Raw genomic sequence first — 20,340 nt, 5'->3', positions numbered from 1 at the left:
TCATTCCACCTTTCAACAGTTCCTAGCCTCTGAGCTTGATCTGATTTTAACATTGTCTTTTGAACTTGATCCAGTGCATAGGAAATGAAATGGGGAGGCTGAAGGAAACCATGTAGGTCTGACAGGTCTTTTCATGCTTGTATTAAGTGAGCTGGTAGAAATGTGAAATAATCCAAACTACTATTTTGGTAGCTGAGAAGATGAGAGGCTTTTAGAAGAAGAGCTGTCATAGGGCGTTATCCTAAATAGTAGGAATCATGCTAGCTGCTGTGGGTGGTCAGTGGAGCAATATTTTATTTTTAAGAAATTGTCTTTTGTGCCCAGCTGGTAACACTTTGTACTGCTGTCTGTGTGAAGTTGTATTTCATTCTCATGCTTCTTTAAGCTTGTGTGTAGTACTTTGGAAAACAGAAAAAGGACTGAAGCAGCAGGAGACAACCAAGGATTTAGTTCTGCCAGCTGAGACTGCAGAAGAGAAAAGGCTCCCATCAGTACAAAAAAATGCTAGTAAAAAACCAGACATGGCCCTGAGTATATGCCTCTTTTCAGAGTCAGAAACCAAGTCTGGGCAGCTACCTGGTCAAAGAAAAATACCCTTTATTGGAGACAGAACTTTTGTATGTCTCCTATTTCTTTTCTCCCACAGTGCACTTGTTTCCATTTTAAAAGGGGATTAAAGATTTTCATGCTTGAAATAATTGAGAAATCTTATTAGCTGCTCTCTTTCCTTTCCCTTCTGCTTAATTTAAAATTACCATGGGACAGTAAATTTAATTTGCAGTCCTGAGAGGAGGTTACATAGCCTGATGTAAAGGCTGTCATACCTGGCGAAACTCTTGTCAGTGGTGAACTTCCCAGATACTGGTGGCAGATGAATTCTTGGTGTGGAGTCTCTGACTTCAGCAAACCTACGCTAAGAATGTGTTCAGCCAGTGAGTGTGTGTTATGGTGGTTTTGGTTTTTTTTCTCTCGACAAGCGACAGTGATTAAAAGGCCCCAGAGAGATGAACATAGATGGTTAACATTAATTTCAGCAACAGCAAGACACTATGTCCCATGATAAGCTGTTTAATTAAACCTTGTGCCTTTTTTAATCTGCGGTTCTATTTCTGTCTGGCTTTTGTTTCTCATCTCGTCTCTGTCTCTCCGGTTTCCATGTTTCAGACATAGCCTCATTTATTTTTATCATGCATGATTAATTCAGTTTACATAAAGGGTTTCTTGAGAAGGATGGATAAAGTATATAAAGCCCTTGTTCAGCCTAAATTTGGATTTAGATGGTTTGTAACTCTTTTCTCTTCAGTGCAAGTCAGTCTCCCGGTTCTGCTGTGCCTCTTGCTCTTCCCTCCAGCTAGCCTAGAGAGCCTTGCCAAAGCTGTCCAACAACAGCTGTTGAGCAATGTGCTTAATCACAGACACTCCTTGCTGTCCAACTGCATTTAATCAGTGCGAAAGATGAAACTGCTTTCAGAAAGTGTGTTATGTAGAGAAAACAGGCAATGAAACAAAGAGGAAAGAGCAGTGTTTCCTAACCATTACTGTTGTGGGGAGAAAGAAGGGTTGTTATCTCAAAGGAGGGGAAAAGTGGTAAATGCTTTTTTCGTCAGTTCTCCGTGATGATGTAGATGTGTGTTGGGTAGAGAACATCATTGTTTTCAGTTGTGTTAGGCAGTAGTGGAGAAGCCCTGCACTAAGTTGCATCAAACAGCATTGGTGCATGTTTGAGGATGGTGTGGAACTAACAATTGTGTGCAGGCAGTGTCTTACACACTGTACTGAAGAGTGATTGAATACTGAATTTCGGTGGAATACTGACCAGCTAGGATATCCGATTCCCACACAGTCTGAAAGACTAGGATTTTTTTGTACTTTAATAGTTTCTGACACAGCCACTGACAGCCTCTGCTTTTTCCTTCAGCTTAGTACTATGTAAAATACTTAGTGAACATAAAATCTGAGATCTTACTTTATTTTTATTATTATTATTATTATTATTATTATTATTATTATTATTATTATTATTGGAAGGAGAAGAAAGAACATCTATATTAAAGCCAAAAACATGTGGCTGTTGCACCAATCACAAATTATATTTTAATCTCTATTTGTAGGAAGTGAAGGGTCAGGAAAGCAAGCAGAGCACCAAAGCTATGCTCCTGTAGGTATTAAGGAGAAAATATAAAGACTAGTTGCAGTTTCTGGAAAGTGTCAACTTGTTACTGTCCTGGTGCTTGCACTGATTGGGATATGGACTCTCCTGAGAAAAATTTGGTCTGCATTGGACACCTTATGAAGTAATACTTCATCAGCTTTTTTGTTAGTCCCCATCAGGCATACAGATGGTTGCAATTGTTTCTGAGTTTGTCTGAAGAAGGCTGTAGCATAAATCAATACCAGAAAACAAGGGAAAGCTCTTTACTTTTTCCCCTTTGGCATAGTTTTGCATGAACTAAAAACTAATATAATATGGAGAAAGAGCATAAGGGAACGGGAAACTTTTTAATGAGGGAGGAGGTAGCATGTTTTGAAGATGTACCCCCCTGTAATTTGGGTATTGGGGCTGTCTGGAGAGATGTACTAGAAGCAATGTGATTAATTTTTAGTCTGGATCTAAATGGGTGCAACCTGATTTATCTTCCTTAAACACTAGATGTATGAGAGTTTTTTGCCCTTCTTGGCCCCTGCATTCCCCCGAGAAAACTTTTCCTTCTTTGTATGCACACAAAAGCAAGAGTAGCCGGTAAGATTAGCAGGCAGATACCATGGGAAAGCTCTGGAGTTACTGCAGACCATCTGCTAGGAGTTATGTCCTGTCGGTTGTTGCAGGCTTGAGGAAGAGAAGGTTGGAATTAGCCTTTGAGTCTTACTGGGGGTTTGCTGGTTTTGTCATTTGCTCTAAAACTCGTTCTTGATAACAAACAGTGCTATCCTGGAAAAGTTTCTGTCTGGTGCTTCGGTTCCAGGCTTGTAATGAAAACTAATAAAGAAGTAACAATGCAGTCTCTTATCTCCTTTTCCTAAAGCTCATGGGATGTAGCTGGCAGCCATGTAAGAGCCTAAACGTAATAGTCAAAAATAACGTGGCAGGAACCGTGCAGTATGTTGCTGTAGCACACGCTTCTATATTTGCTGCAGTTGGAACTCTTACAGGGTATTTGTCCTCCTTTGTCAGCGCAGAGCATTGCAGGATTACCTCGCAGAGTTGGAGTTTACTGGCTTGGTCCAAAATTACTGAATTCACAGAAGTTGCATCCCAGCTGAGTTGTGATATGAATGTTGCACTGAAGCAGCCTGAGCTATAGAAATACTCACACACAAAAAGCTGTAGTAGCCGTATGGAAAGAGAAGGAATTCCCAGGCTGTTTGCTTAAGTTGGATAGGTGCTCTGGCGCTGAGCAATCTTGGGAACTTTGCAAAGTTCTGATAATAATTTTCATTTCACATCAAAGCAGATGAAACAATCAAAGAGAGGAAACTTAAACTTAGGCAAAGTAATTCTAATGAAGCATTTCGAAGAGGGGGAGGAAAACCCTGAGCTTACATGCTTTTAATTCAAGTTTTTGTGTTTTTATTTGGGGAATCAGCAAAAATGTGAAAGTTGTAAGCCCGTGTGGATATTCTATCAAGTAGTTCACTATTTGGGAGTCTTATGTGAAGAACTTTATGCTGATTTTTATAATTATGTATGGCGTGCCCTGGATGATTTTGTGACCTGTGTGTGTGAACTGTGAGTGGGGTGAGAATAAGGCAGTAGGCTCATTTGAAAAACGTCCCTCTTTATGCCTTGAATTTGCAAGATAACAAAGCTCCTGAGTGACTGCATTTAGTAATACTTGGCTTTTTGTTGCCAATTATCACCCATAAAATATATTCTGAAACGACTGCTACTTCAGCTTTCGGGGTAAGGAGCAGTCTAGCAAGAAAAACCGCTTAAATCCTCCGCCCAGCACTGTCACAACCGGTGTGCTTTGAACATAGGCAGAGACAAGCAGAGTTAGAAATCTGTTCTAAAACGCCAGAACTGCCTCATTTTGAAATGATCTCTTCTTGACGTGGAAAGTCCCAGAAGCTTGCTATCTCATCCAAAATACGAATCCTGCCAGGAATCCTAAATAGGTAACGGTGCGTGACGGATGGTTTGATAACGAGCATTCATCTGGCTTCTTGTTTTTCCCCTCACAGTTGTCTGGTGGGTGCGAGCTGACGGTGGTAATCCACGACTTCACCGCCTGCAACAGTAATGAGCTGACAATCCGCCGCGGGCAGACAGTGGAGGTCCTGGAGAGGCCCCATGACAAGCCCGACTGGTGTCTGGTTCGCACCACGGATCGGTCCCCAGCTGCAGAAGGCCTGGTCCCCTGCGGGTCCCTCTGCATCGCTCACTCTCGCAGTAGTATGGAGATGGAGGGGATTTTTAACCACAAAGGTAAGAAATGATGGAAACAAAGTCTAGTCGTCAGCAGCGTAAGTTTTGGGTAATGGGGAGTACTGTGCAAATGGGAACTTCGGTGTTCTTGCGCTGTTTCGGTTTCTAGTTTTTAATGAGATAAAACACAATGCTTTTGGAAACCTGCAGCCACGCTGTCTATTCCAAAATAAGCGGTCAGCAGTTCTCAGTGTTAAGTGAAAATGTGCGTGAAGACAGGGAAGAGATTTAAGCAAATTATGTCTTGGTGAACAGAGTTATGTATCATATTAGATCAAGCTGCGATGATACGAAAGTCCATACCTGTCGTGTGCTGAAAGGGGGGAGGGAAGAAAATCTCCAGCATGCTTTATCAATGGTTCCTGAGAAGCCCTGCAGTAAGAAGTCGTGACAATATCAGGCTCAGCGATGGAAAAGGTAAATACATGCATCCATATGCCCTGGCACAGGAACTGGCTGTTTGGACGTCTGTATTTTACTTAGCTGAGTTTTCCAGAGTAGCAGTGGCACAGTCATCCCTTTTTCCCAGAGCAGCTCTGAAATCTTACTTTGTTTTTTCATATGCATGAAAGAATGCACCCCTGAAGGGTGCAAGAAAAATCTGATAATTTTTTGAAAGTTCTTAAGGTTTTGGTGTGCTGTAGTCCTTTGGCTTCGTAAACTCCCCAGGCTCACAGAGTAGTTTGTTAGTAGAGAAAATGCTTGCTTGCTTCATTTGAAACTACCTGAGTTTGCAGCCTGTGAACAGAAAGCAATGTGAATTAAAAAAAAGCAAAAACAAAACAAAAAACCAAAAAACCCCAGTTCATTAGAAAGTGTTTCATCACCCGCTGGGGGAAAAGATGCATTTCAAAAAGTTCATTATTGCAAGTAGCAAGATTAGCAGGAAAGTGGTGTTGGGGAAAACTTGTTTTCCAAAACAGAAAATTCTGGTTTTGAAGAGTTTTTCATAAATATAACCACAAATTTTTCAATTATTCTGTCCATCCCAGCTATCACATTACAATTTTTCCCAGTTTTTTCAGACACTGTATAAATATGCTTGGCTAAAAGAGGGGAGAGTTTGTGTTTCTCACATTAGGAGCATGCACAGCAGGAACTTCCTGAATGCAGGGTGACTGGGGGGGAGTCTGAAGGATTGAGCTGTAGAGCTGGAATACTCTTTTGTCCTCTTGTGTCCTATAACAATTGGGATAGAGAAAGTTTGCAGTTGTTCTGATGATAAAATTGGAAAAATGTGGTTAGGTATCACTGAAACACTTCTTTCTTTGGCTAGGGACTGATATCATGGAAATGTCAACAGGTTTTATTTTTTTTTTAACAACACTTACAGAATTGATAAATCAAATTTCCTTTGGAGCTAGGGGACTTCACCTTTGAATGCAGAGAATTTTTTTTTTAGGAGAGGCAGATTGTACTGGACAATATAAGTTATATGAAGAACATTGAGCCTGTCAGACTCTTGAGGGAGAGACAGAGCTGTTTTTGTCTTTGAGAGGTTACTTTTATTAGTCAGACCAGCGGACATAGCCTGTATTGCTTTTTTCCCTTTAGTGTTTGTTGGGGAAAATGGGGCAGAGCACTGTAAAGTTACTTTAGTTTGTTTGACATGTTGCTTTGAAATAAACAGCATTAATTAATTATATTAATTACGGAGAATGAAGAAGAAAAGGCCAGTGCTAGAACGAGCATGATTTGCAGGGTTGAATGCAGCCTCAGAAGTGACTTCTGTCCCTGCCTCTGCCACAGCCTTCCTGCGGGATGTTAGGGCATGCCATCTAAACCCCAGCTGATAAGAAGCAGCTGCTAATTGTTTATTCCCACATTACTAGGTGTCAGGCTTTAGGAGCTGGATGTTTGATTTGTAAAGTTTCCCGTGCATGTGACTGTGACTTAAGTCAGTCAGTGTGAACTGTATTGAGCATGCAAACTATTATATAATGTTAAGTAATCTGGGGAGGGGGGAAAAAAAGGGGCAAAAAACCAAACAACTTTAGACTGGGTACTTGCAACCACTGGATACATTTGACTTCGCTCTCTGCCTCAACTTTCTACTGCTTGAAAGAGGTTGATAGTGTTCATTTCACAGAGGGATTATAAAAATTAAGCAAAATTAGTGGAGTGCTTTGATTTTATTTTTCCCCCATAGTGAAAAGTACCTCAGACAATCCAGCAAAGCCATTATTCATTCTCAAGTGCTGCATTTGATTAAAGATCTCTAAATAAGGCGTTAGGGAGTATGTTAATCAGAAGAATGGAAAACCAATTAGATGGTCTTCTCAGAATTGTTCATTGTGGGCACTGATTGAGGTATGAATTTCTAAAAAACAACACAAAACCCACAACCCCCGTAACAAAGAACAAGTGAATGACTTAGATAATTTAAGGCAGTCCATGTACTTGAGTGGCCAACTTTTAAATGTTTTTGCTAGATTTCTAGTGCTTGATTCTGCAACTTCAGTCTTTTTCGTACTGATTTTTTTCTCTCTCTTTTCTTTTTCTTTTTTTGATCATAATTCAGTAAAACTTTCAGAGTTTTGAATGATTTAACAAATCAGGATATTGCCCTCTGGAGTTTTTAGGTGTGAAAAATACATGTCGTATGTCAGGCTCGCAGTGTGAGCATCAGGTCTGAGTAATTCTGTACAGTTCATGGGCTAAGCCACGCACAGTAGACACAAGTCTGGAATTCGTGCATGTCTGGCATCGCAATCTATTGTGAGAGGCTCAGGAAGAGAGAGAGGTTTTATGTAATTGCAAAGGAAAAAGGGAGGTGATCACCTCCAGAAGTGGTGGGGGTGGCTGCTTGGATGTTGAGTGCTTAGCCTGCCCAACCAGCTTGTAGAAGTAAAGAGTTTTGCACTCCTTTCAGTATCTATGGACCCTACAATTTTGATCTTTTCAACAGTGTTTATCAGTACCATTTGCTGACTAAACAAGTTGGAAAGCCATGGCGTATCAGAGGTGAAGTGAGCTTCAAAGTTTTGCAGTGGCAAACCTCTTCTAATTTACAGCTGGTTCTTAAGTTGTGTAAAACCACATTTCATCACCGAGTACAGAAATGTTGGTTGGTGTTTAATGACTTAAATAATCTGAAATGATTATCCAAAGTAGGCGAACGTGTAAGATCATCAAAGTAGAAAGTATGTTCAGTGAAGCCTAGTTCTCACAGCTGATCTTGGTCATTCCTTGTCTGTCCACGTATTATCTGTCAACCATGAAAGGTAACGTTTTATTCTCATGACAGAAGACAGCCCCCAAAATGACCCTCATCCCTTGCCTACAAGTGTAGGTGTTACTTGTCCTTTAAGAATGGTATTACTTTAAATATCTAATCAGTATCAGTGGGTTAAAAAAAATGCATTTACAGTATCTTCAATCTCTAAAATGTTATAGTAGTTAAGTTAACAAACATTTTCTTAAGAGTGGGGAAAGCATTACACAGAAAAAAAGATGTTTACTGGGTGGATAGTCATTTAGGGAGAGGGTTGATTGCAGGTTCCAGAGCTCTCGCTCGCTCTGCTGGATATCAAATCTATTTTTGTAAGTTATTTGGGTCATTTAATCAATTTGACGTGCCGTTTACAGATGAGTACATTTTTTAAAATCTAAATCCCTTTTATAATGGGGAAAAAAGACAAACAAGGGGGTAGTGAAGAGGTTGAATAACAGTTGGTGCGCTCTACAAAAAATAAATTACTAGCTTTGGAAGAACATTTTTTTCACAAGTAATACATAAGGCAACAATTTTTTTTGCAATGATTCCCCACATGTTATTGGGCGTGGGGGAGAAAGAGTGTTCCTGTTGTTTTATTTGGTGCTTCTCTCTTGTTAAAAAAGAGTTTCTTTTCATTCTGTGGTACACCCTTTTTATATGTGCAGTTCTCTTTCCTTTGTTTGCAGGGCATTTACACAGCCACAGAGCTTTGGGTAAAGGGCAGGGGACAGGATTCAGTACAATGTAATTGAACTTGTAAGCTCAGAAAAATTGGCAGGTATTTAAAATTGTTTGTGAATATCTTGCCCGTTTAGATCACAAGTTCACTGTCTTTTCCAACTTTGAGTACTTCTGAAGTCTGAAGAACTTGTGATGGTCCATCATATCTCTCCTGTAGATGCTACTGTTCGGAGAGCTACAAAGGCTACAACAAGCCCTTGTTCACAAGGCTTACGTTTACGTGACTTCTTTATAAGTGAGGGGTTTTTTGGGGACCACATCTAACTGCCAATTCATGTTACTATCCGTTTGGTTCAAAACTTGGCCACAGAGATCTTTCGTTTACCTGCAGGTACAATGTCTGCCTGTTTTATACGTTGTTATAATCCAGGTATCTGTATAGGTTTGTTCAGACCTGAAAGGTAGGTGATGTCTTAGTAACATGATGACATACCACGCACCGCTACAATACTGAATACTGGCTTTTGATTTTACTCGCAGGATACTGTCCTGACTGGTGCCATAAACGGAAAAATGTTATTTCAGCAGTATTTTTTTTTTTTTATCTCCCAACTGTAGTATCTCACAAAGAATCTACCATAATAAGAAGGATTGAACGGCTGACACTTTCCAAGACAAAGGTTGACAATTTTGTTTAAAGAGCTGTGTAGTAAGCCCTTTTCTACACCTGCAAGATGGGAAGGATTGGTGTAGGGGGTGTTGCAGGTGTCAGAGCTCTTCTTGAATTGGTATGGGGACCTCCTATTCAGGAATTAAGATAAAGAAAAATTGCACAGGTGATCTAGAGATACTTCCCCAGAAAAGAGAGATATTTTATAGTTGAGGCCACAGAGTGGGATAAAACAGAGTCTTGAATTTGTTACATTAAATAAGCTTCCTCTCGCACAACTGGAGACCTATTCAGAATATTAATTTTAGATGAAAGGGGAAGGGGAGAGAGTAAAGGTAAAACACCTCATGTATGATCAAGAGATTTTTAAGTTACGATTGAGAAATGAAGTGTTGCCATGTTGAGTCCAAATACTGTTGTTATGTAGGAAGAGGAAGCTCTGGATAGCAGCAGCAGCAGAATTTGATCAAGTAAAATGGGAATCCAGTTTGAATAATTGAAGGACTCCCTGTTTGTAGTGGAGGAAAAGAAGGATGACTTGGGCAGCAAGGGGTTGCTTACAAGCAGAGGGAGGCTGTAGAAGGGGAGGATTTGCTGTTTTGAGACTGCAAGCAAGCGAAGCATGGGCTGTGTGTAAGGAAAAAGAATCCCCACCCGTGGCTCAGAGCCAAAGCGCTGCCTGTGAGACTGTCTGACAGCGTTTGCAGCTGCAGGAAATGAGTTACAGCCCAGGCCAGCAGGGAAAGTAACTCCTAACCATGAGTAGGTAAGGGACTTGCTTTTGCCTTGTTGCCTTGGGGCCACGTGGCAAAAGCTGGGGACTGTGTGGTTTCCAGGGCACCATACAGAAAGGGATCTGCCTCTGCTACGCAGCCGGCCGCAATCACACACAGAAAGTGATATCGAGGAATATGCTGGAGTTGTACGAGATGCTAAATGTTAATCGAAAAATTCTGTTTCTTGATCAATCAATTGCCTCCTCGTAAAATTTCTAATTAACAGGCTGCCCATCCAGATAACCAGCTGATAGAAAGCCTTACGAGGAGCTCACGGGAGGCAAAGCCGAGCAGTCAGTTGGATTTCACACTCCACTCGTCTAAATTAGCAAAAAATAGTAAAAGCTGTGCTACAGTGTCAGTTCAATTTATTTATCAGGCAGACTTGAGCTTCAACAGAGGCGCAGGCTTTTTAACAGCTGAAGTTCAACTTCACAATTAGCAGTTGTTTTGAAAGCCTAATAAATCATAAATCTCCAAATATTTTGCCAAAAAGCATTACTAGTCTAATAGTGGCAAAGATAGGTTGAATTAAGTGGGGGGTGGGGGGAGTGGTTTTTCAAGCATGCTCTCGTGCTTTAGTCCAGGTGAATAAAATAGCTACAGTATAAAGTAAAACAAGAATTCTCTATCCTGACTTTCCCACCTTGTGGTTTTAGTTGAGTTTGCAGTCAAAAATGTGGTTTGAGCATAAGTAAACTTGAATAAAATGTCATCAGTTGACTGTGGTCCCTTAGATCATAATCTTTGCGTTGAGCTTTATAGCCAAACTATATCAGATGGTTAGAGTTAATAGCCAAATTCTAATTCAGCCTTGAATAAACAGTAAAGTCTGTATGAATTGCTTCCTTGGCATTGTGCAGTCCTAAACTAGATAAGGATATTCAATGACTCTCACAATTTGAATTTCTAGAAGAGTTCTCTCTAAATCAAGTTTAGATTGCTCTGAAACATCATAGGATTGATTTCTGCATAAACCTGCTTTGAACTCCTGCACTATTCTTTTATCATAATCCAGCCCAGGAAGACCTGTCAGATATATCTGTATTTCCCATTCTGACTCTATTTGTGGGCATAAGTATGTGGTTAATTTGTCTCTGGAATTTTTGTACATAGGTAATGAAAGCTTTTTGCTCTGCTTGGGAGCTCAGGATTACAGCTGAGAAAAAGGAAGAAATTTTATAATACTGGCTTGAATGTACTTTTGGTCCCAGACAGCTGCCAAATATAATGCTCTTATATATCGTAGTTGGAAAGGAAATCGGTGTGTAAAAAGTATCTGCTTCAGAACAGATGTATTTGCACAGCTGATCTTTGGGAGGTAGAAGGTGGATATAAACCAGCAATTCTGATGGCTTTAGATTTCCCAAGAGAGTTGTTATTTTGCTTGCGATTAGCCTTTCTCTGACAGCAGTTTCTTTTCCTAACCAAGGTATTGAGGCAGAACGGAGTACAAACTAAAATCATACCCTTCAAATGTTGTTTGTATGTTGCAATTGAAGAAAAATGTCCTGGAGCGGTGTTTATTTTCCTTAACTGTCCCGCTTCAGGTGCAACAAACTGTTGAAAAAGTTGCTTCGGTGTTGAGAATTACTTCTTGAGGGTGTCTTTGTTACCCGTATTTTGCTTTGGGTTAAGTAAATATTCAGAGCTGGTGCTCCGAAGAGCGCCTGAGAGCCACCCAAAGAATTTCTCTTCCATTTCAATGAGTAAGTAGCTTGGCAGGGTGGTGAGGGACAGGGAGAGTGGGGCTGGGGACACTTTTTGGCCAGGAGAGTGCTCCTAGACACATGGGGTTGTCATAGCTGTGTGCTAACTGCCTTCTTCGTGACAGACGACAAGGAGCTATTGGCGTATATTTTTCTGCAGCTGGGGTGGCTGTTCATTTCCAAGGACCATCTGGGTAGTGTTACCTGATGTGTTTTCCTTCTGTCACAGAACTGTGTAATACTGACAGTGTCCGTAAGGCCTTCTGTTCTTTTTCCGACTCTAGTTTTCTGGCACTTCTGCTGCTGTGGCTCATATTCTTAAACTTGGTATTGGGAGGAGTATTTATGTGTTTTGTCTGTAGTGGAGAGGAGAAAATAGTTGAGGAGCAGGCTAGAGCTGATGTTCCTGTGCACCTTTCAGGACATCATCACATTACATCACATCATCTGTTGTCATCACTGCCTGCAGATGGAAGTAGCAGGATTTAGCGTTCCACTGACTTCCACCAGTTCTGGGTTTGTGAGGAGGCTGCTGAAAGTCCGTGTCCCATTGACTTCATTTCACTTTTCCTGCAATCAAATAGTAAAGTATTAGTCTCTGTTACACATGCTAAACCAGGAATGTTGCATCACTTTTAACACAATTCTGTTGGAAGCTTTTTAACAGATGTCCTTGACGTCTCTTAAGTTGTGGGCATTGGTTTCAAATCACCACTTCATCATGCAATGTTTTGCTAGTATTTTGAGTGCATGTTCACTGATACAGGTATAGTTCCAATTTGGGACATGCTTGTGTTTTCTCCTAGCTTTGAACTGAGTACAAATAGCAAGACATTTTTCTCTGTCTGGGACAACTATTGAACTTAAATTCATCATTCTCTCACATGGAAGTTACACAAGTAAGTGATGGAATTCTTAGAGCAAACCGTGTAAAAGAGGCTGTTGTGGTAAGTGAATAGCACCATAAAAACATTCCATGATCCCAGGAAAAGTACTTTTCAGAAATTTGCAGTATGTGTTTTCTAGGATGGATGTATAATGGTTAACCCCTATAGCAATAGAAGACATCTATAAAACTGACATGCAGGCATAATAGTAAAGGCTATCTTAGGAAAGCTTGTTATCAAGTTGTCCTTGATGACCAGAATCCTGTAGTTATTCTCCCTATGGTCGCGAACGAGCTGTGTCCAACCTACAGTATGTTAACCATTTACGGTGCAGCAGAAATAGCCCCTGTTACAAGAAGCTGTTAAAAGTATGTCAGGTATTCAAGAGCAGACCAGAGAAAGCCCCAAGTAATCTGGCCTGATCTCGTAGCTGACCTGTCCTTTTGAGCAGAAGGTTGGTCTATGTGGAGTTTTGAGGCCCCTTTCAGCTTGAGTTGTCCTGTGATCCTACGCTAAAAGTTAGAATTGCCAGCATGGTCTTGATATGTTCTCAGTGTTTCCTGGAGTCTTGGACTCCCCTTAGTGTCTGTGGGGATATCAGAAATGCTTAAGATTTTGCCTCAAAATATATTCATTCCATGTAAGAAATTGAAAGGAATCCTAAAAAGTGTTTCTGCTCATGAAAAGCACTAGTTATTCTTGTTGCAGCATGCTGGGTGTGATCATAGCCTTATTAGGTGTATGTTCATTTGTTAATAGAAGCTTTAATGTATCAGTGAAATGGAGATTCCTTAAACACAGAGTCTAGGGAAATCTAGTCGCATGTAAGAACCTTCAAATACGCTGCAGGAAGGAAAGCTGATAGGGAAGCCACCTGGAAAGAGGGACAAGTAAAGCTGACTCATTGTCTGTTGCTTTCTACAGAAAAACCTAAGGGACATGGAAGTAAATGGGGTTGTCAAGGTCTAAGTTCAAGATATTGCTCTTCTTCTTATAAATAACGGGAGAGGATTCTTAGAAATGTTAAATGTAGGAATTTGTAGTGATGAAAAAGATCCTGAAAGAGAATGAGAAAAAAAGCAGGGGTCACTAGCAAAAAAGTATACTAAGTGAAAGTTTGTTTTTTTTAAAAAACAATCAAGCAAACAAACAAAACAAAAAAAAAAACCTAAAGACTGAAGACTGGTTGACTGGATTGAAGTATGCTTTAGGCAATATTAAACAAAAAAGCTTGATTGATGAAAACCACCAAATTGTTAACCACATATCTTAAAATTTTTATGCCGGTAGCTAACCTATTTTAAAGACTTTATTTATCATGACCTGACTTGGTGGTTGGTCCATCCTAGTGTGTTTTGTGCTAACTTTTCTCATTGTCTCAGGGCTAACAAAATACGCGCACTCTAAATGCTGGTTGATTTAGTAGAACAGGCTTAGGTGTATCCTTTCATGCTAAAGATGTGGTGGGACTAAATACAGTCGTACCAGGATCATTTTGGAAACCACTAACGCAGAGCTCTGGTTCCAGGCCCGGAGTAACATCTAAAGAAAAGGTGCTTAGAGCAGATGGTACCCTGGAGGTATGTGCTGTGTTCTCTTTGTGTCCTGGTTGCTTGCTTAAGTGAAAGCCTGGGCTATGGGATTCAGTCCTCGCTCACACCATCTTCCTAAAACTATGCTGAGATTACAGTCCTCAGAACTGGAGTAAATTAATAGTAGTAGTATTTTACTATCTTCTTTTGCTGTTTGTGGAATAACAAAGCCTTACTCTGTTATTTAAGTTGTTGGGCGATGACAAGCATTTACGTTTCTAATGATTTTTATTTGAAAAGAAGTATTTTATCTATTTTGACCATCTCATCTTTCACGTAGAAGCATTTTATCATTTTTATAAAGCAAAACACCATTCTGAATTGCAGAAGGAGGTAGCACTGTTTTGTCAGACTGAGCTTTTGAAAGACAGTATTCCCTTTTGTAAAAGCTTAAGTTCTTAAGAATACTAACCTCATATTTTTGTCAGCAAGAGGCACGCGTATTAGGATACAGAGTCTGTTTAGTTCTTTTTGTGTGCTTCAGGAGGTTAACATTATTACCAGTCTAGAAGTTCTACCATGATGGCATGCTTTGTTCAGGAGGAACTAACCGGGAAAAGAGAATGTGCAAAAATTTTGTGGCAATGAAAAAAATTTTCTTGCACCTAAATTTTAATTGCTGTCCTAAAGGGGCATCACTGTCTTAATTGAGTGTAGTTGCTTTCTGAAATATCTAATGCGTAGAATTGGAGTGGCTATTCTGTAACTGCATTTTCACAATTCTGGTAAGTGGTGATGGTGTAATTTGTAGAAAGTATACCCTTTTCAGTTTTGTGAACTGTGTGACGGTGTTCATTTTTTGGTTCAGAGCTAACTTTCTTTTAAGTGGATGTAAAACATGTACTGTGTAACCCAAACAGAAATAAGGTCTTACCTTTTTCAGGACTGCCTTGTTCTACATCTAAAATTCACAGGATATACAAAAAATGTTAATTACAATGCAGAAATGCTCACATTTGCAGAATTCTGATAGGCAATGTAGAATAATAAACCCCTGCCCTGTGGATTTTTTGCTCCCTTCTTTCTCTTCTCCCTATGGCAAAGCTAGCATCCAAATAAACTTAATTCTATTTACTAACAAATCTGTGTGTATAATTTATAAAAATGCAGCACATGAAATCCAGGCTCAGAGAGAGAGAGAAAATGCCCATTTCTGATTTTGCTCTCCTGCTAGATGTAGCGCAGAGGAATTGCAGAAGTTGCTTCATTTTGCTAAAGTATCTTTTAATATAATAAAGGAAGCTGTGAAAATATGTAAGTTTTTTGTGTTAAATGCTAGTGTTTGAAATCCGGACAGGTGCTTTCAGTGCCCATCTGCCTTTCCTGCTTCCAAAAGCAGCAGGGTGTTGGGTCATGCTGGGCTCCATCTCCCATACCTAGCGGTGCTGTGCGACTTAACCTGCTCTGTTACGTGGACGGGACTTCTGCGAGGCAGTACTGAGCAGAGGCAAAAGGAGGAGAGGTCTTGATGTAACCCTTTGTAACTCACCAAAATGCATTTGTACAATTTGAACTTAGCAGAAGGGGAGTAAGCAAAGTGTTTCGGTCAGTAATACCAACCAGCAGGTAGCCCCCGCAGCTTGCAGACGCAATTCCTCCAGCTGCCTATGTATGGAACTTGAGCATCAGTATTTCTTACAGGGAGTACATGTCCAATTTTAAAAGCATTTCTTTCATTTTTAATGACCTAGTTTGGTTACTAGAACTGTTTTATTTTCCTTTTAAGTGACTTAAAAGAAATGAATTTTAAGTCAGGAACATAATTCAATATTCTGAACACTTGTGATAAATATATTCTTACCCTTTTCTTTTGCCTTTGACTGCATGCATTTCCAGTTAAGAAAATTAGCTGAGAGATTTATGTTAAAAAGGATCCCAACTCCTGTATGTGCAGTTACAACTGGTTTGGAAAATTAAACCTTGTTTTGACCAGATTTTTTTTCATGCCAACAGGCTGATTCCTTTTTTCTTTGGAGTGAGTGGGAAGGGAAGAGAAAGGGTGTTTTAAATATGGTTGAGGAGACTACATCAGAAAATTCAAATGAAGAAAAAAAAAAAAAGGATGATGAAGGGTAACTTGGATAATAAAATTAATGTCAAAAATGAGTGTTTCTTCAGTATGTCTCATTAGGACAGCAAGTATTTCTTGCTTGGAACACTTTTTGTGTTTTCTCCAATGCAGAGACGAGGCATGGCATATTTCTTCTCCCCTCCTACCCCTCACTAAGTAGTGAATGTATGTGGAACAACATTCCTTACACTCATCCAAAAGATTTTGTTTGAATTATCTGAAGCTGGTTTGTTGTGGTTTTGCTGACAGTGGCTGGGATCCTTCAAGCTGATTTGGCATGCTGCAGTGGTGACTGTGTTGAGGAGTCAGAATTTTCCCAAAGCTTTTCCAGATAAACAGAATACCAGGGACACTGAACATCTCATTTCGTTGAAAGGGCTCCTCATTCTAGGGAGTGGTATACAGGCTCCGATTCCTTGGCTACAGCACAGAACAGAATTAAAACCTCAAGAAAATAATAGCCAAATGATTAAGATGGGAGAGAGTTTATGATGTCATGTGCTTTTTGATATTCTTTCTTACTGCAGGCATGAACAACAGCTAGGGCATGTTCTGCAAAGCTGGAGACAGGAAGGACTTGTTTAGATCCTGGCCTTGGTGACTGCATAGTTGGATAAATGGTTCATTTCCCAATATTTGTAATTAAATAAAGCCTGAGTTCTTCAGTGTCTTGATGGCAGTTGCTCTTGACAAATGCTTTACCCAAGATGTAGAAGGGAAAGTTATTAATCACCCAGCTGAAAATCTCTTTACCCTCAATCAGAAAATACTTTTCCCAGGTTTGCCAGCTAATTAGATAGCCTGTGTGTTTTGTTAGAGGTGGTTGTTGGTTGGCGTTTTGGGGGGGAGGGGTTGATTGAAACACCCCAGTATTTTGAAAGGAGTTCTTGGAAATCTCAAATTAAGGATGTTCACACAATTCATTGCAAAATACAATTTCTGACTGATTCAGTTTAAAGTATCTCTGGCAGCTGGCAGCACTGGTAGTAAAGAACAGGAAACAACGCGCTGAATGTAAGTCCAAAGAGCCACTGTTGTAACGATTCCGCTCCTTGCAGACCGGCACTGTTATCTGTGAGACTGAGGAGCAGCGAGGCTATTTTTCGGGAACAGGATGATCTTTGTGTGTGGAGCTGAAGAAACCAGATCCTCGTGGCGCAGCTGCGCTCCAAGCAGTTGAACTGTAGACACATTGTACACTGAGGAAAAGGCAAAGTTAGGCTCCTTTCAGAATTTTCATCGTAGTGTGGGAGCTCACCTTTGAAGATTCAACCTCAGATTTATTTATTGATGCATTTTTGCTGTTCAACAATTTCTTGGTTGTGTTAGAGTATTCCAGTGTGAGGCAGAGTGTCTAACTTGCTGAAGATAGGATTTGTATGCAAAGTCTGCCTGATTTTTTTTTTTTAATGCAAAATGCATATTGTAAATAAAATTCCTATTGGTTTGTGCAATGTTAATTTAGTTCAAGAATTTTAATGGTTACGGATTTATGTCTAACTTTGGCTCCTAGGTCTGGGTGGTCTTTGGTCCTGCACAGTTTTGGAAAAGTCTGAATCTTTTCTCTCCCACATGCAGAAACATGACTCAAAATTGTAAGAACTGTGCAATTCTAAATGATGAAAGTATTTGTCTCATAGATCACTTCAAAAATGGTTCTAAAATCGTGACATTTAGATGCTGGTAGAACTGAATACAGAATTCACTCTTCTATTAATTTCAGCTATCTTGTATACGCTTCACTCTTAAGATGAACAAGAATTTTTTTAAATAACTTTGTAGTACTGATTTTGAAATATATGAATTGCTTTTGTAAATGGAATGTCTGGAATACGAGGCGGGAGATTCTGGAGAAGAAGACATTTAGTTTTACTTGAGAACAACATTGAATTTTGAAGGTGGGTTTTTTAATGCTATAATTTTTGAAACTTTTTTCTTTCTTTTTTTTTGTTTTTTTTTTTTCCCCCACAAAAGGTAGGTATTAAGGAAAAAGGGTTGGCTCTTTGGCTTCTTTTTCAGGCTCTGAGGCAACTCAAAATAGGTGTTTAAAAATGAAATTTCTGCATTTTATTAGTTTCCCTTTCTTGTTCTGCTTGTTTTCCCCAAGATGGTGTGAAATGTAATGGGGCTTTACAAAGATTAGCTTGGAATGCTGTTTATCCTTGTTTTAATATAAGTTAAGTTGTTATTTCTATTACCATGCAAATGTCTTGAGTATGAGAAATGGAGTCGGTTTAATGCCAGTTGTCCTCCTCAACGAAAGAAGGGATGAATGTTCCCATTCTTACGTGCAAGACTGTAATAGTACCCTCAGGTGAGGTGGCACTTCTCCAGGTTGGTTAATGCAGTGGTGGGAAACGGTGGTTCCAGATACTGCAGTTGGGAGCTGGCACCTGCGAGACGCTAAAGCTGTGGCCAGCTCATTTGTTGACTGTCAATGGCAGAGACTGATGAGCTGTTATTTCTCTGCTGGGGTGAGCTGGCAAAATGTTAATCCCTTCAAATGGTTTGGGCAGTCTGACATTGTCCATCAGTGAGCCCTGAGATTAATTGCAGAAAGTTGATGCCGTTCCTTCACTGTAGTAAGAGATACGGGCGCGTGATGCTTCACTTACGTATATTATGCAAAGTATGCGCTACCTTATCTACTGAGGATATACAATGCTCTTCTAATTGGTTTTTTTTAGTTTCTTTGTTTACTCGCTAGGATGTAGTCTTTCTTACAAAATGCTTTCTTAAAAGTGAGAGGGCTCTTTTGCCTGTAGTTTTAAAAGATGCATGAAATAGCCATTAACAAAATTTTTACCTGGACACTTACTTTGTCACAGTTTTAAGTAACAGAAATGCCTTAAATTGCTAGGGGTCTGAAGGGCCTTTCATCAGTACTTTGCTTTCAGAAATGAAGCTGATAACTGTCTACTTTTTTAAAGGAAATGATATAAAATGTGTAGCCAAGAAAATTCATTTCTGCTTTACACAGGCAAGGTAAAAAAAGAAACAGTTAATTTTTACTTTTAAAAAACATGCTATTTTAAATGCCGTCAGATGGCATGGGTCAGTATAGGAGCTTTTTTCTTCACTAATTTGATCAAAATTTGTTGTCCCATTGAGCTGAGGTTTATGAATATTTAAGTAGAGGTTGAAGCAGGGCACAGCTCAGTGCTGCTGTGCAACATGCCATGCAATCCACCCTCTTCCTCCGTGCCCAGCCGTGGTTTTGCCTAAAGGTGTTCTCCACGTAGACATATTCTTGCCTGCAGAATTAAGATTACCTGACTGGGTCGTTATTACCAAGGATGAGTTCCTACAAAAAATTGCTGATGCGAGGAGCCACGGGAGGAGCTGGCTAGCAGACAGGGAGAGCTAAAGCAGGATAAGGCTCTGGAATACAGAAAACCTGATGGAGCTAAAGGACAAAGAGAGCTTTGTGGTAGAGCCTGAAGTAGACTGTAGAAAGGCATTAATAGGCTGCTTGTTTGGCTTAAAATTACATATATTGATACAGGTCACTGTCTCAGATGGAACTTGAGAATCGTGATACGTCTTCAGGTGTTTAATCTATGATGATAGTGGTACTAAGTAATGGTCCTTGCATATTAAATTAAGAAAATGTTGGGTTTGTGATGTAGAAGTCATCTCCTTTTTGCTTGTGCTTTGGTAGGAGAAGTTACGGGTCTGAGCTTTTTGTCTTGGACCATAATGAAGTTGTAGCTTCTGTTTCAGTATATGCATTGAGATGTTTTACGATCAAATTCTTACCTAATACCCACAGTCACTCAGCAGCACGTTCGTGTGGAGGCTGCTGTCTCCACTCCTGTGTTGCTGGGGAGCAATTGCTTTTTACAACAATTGTATACATCGAAGACAGCTGTGTATCCATGATCCTTTCTTCTTAACCACGGAACCTGTGAAATATGCTTTATGTAGGGTTCACGTGGTTGTTCTCTCTTCCCCAGCACCTTGATTTACTTGTCAGATTTGTCTTCTGAGAAGAGAAAGAGCCAAAGCAAAACCTAAAAATAATGGTGTTTGATTTGAGTAGGAACGGAAGAACTTTTTGCAATAGCAAGCCACAAATGATGTGGTTCCCAGAGCATTTAAAATATCTTCCTGCATATATTATTGGTGTTACAAGGTCGGTCTACATGCAGTTAAAAAGCAAAACAAAACCAACTCCAAAATAGTTTTATGTATAAATTTGCTGTGTTTTAGTCAGAAGCTTTCTTACGTATGGAAATCACTATTTCAAAGCTGTATTGGTAACTTCACTGACTTATTCTAAATGTTAGTTAAAGATGTGAGAGTTTAACT

The 20,340-nt window shown here is 39.8% G+C and overlaps 1 protein-coding gene across 6 annotated transcripts in view; it reads left to right on the top strand.

Annotated features, from left to right (window-relative positions):
- Nucleotides 1–20,340, top strand: part of TRIO (trio Rho guanine nucleotide exchange factor) — a 258,492-nt gene that overhangs the window by 185,022 nt on the left and 53,130 nt on the right. For all 6 annotated transcript variants that reach the window (XM_052781427.1, XM_052781440.1, XM_052781431.1 and 3 more), the window contains exon 34: nucleotides 4,183–4,426. In XM_052781427.1, the coding sequence (XP_052637387.1) occupies nucleotides 4,183–4,426 (244 nt within the window). The remainder of the gene's footprint in view (nucleotides 1–4,182; nucleotides 4,427–20,340) is intronic.

This window comes from Harpia harpyja, chromosome 1 (assembly GCF_026419915.1).
Source record: "Harpia harpyja isolate bHarHar1 chromosome 1, bHarHar1 primary haplotype, whole genome shotgun sequence".
Taxonomy (NCBI): Eukaryota; Metazoa; Chordata; class Aves; order Accipitriformes; family Accipitridae; genus Harpia; species Harpia harpyja.
This window is presented reverse-complemented; position numbering and strand designations above follow the sequence as displayed.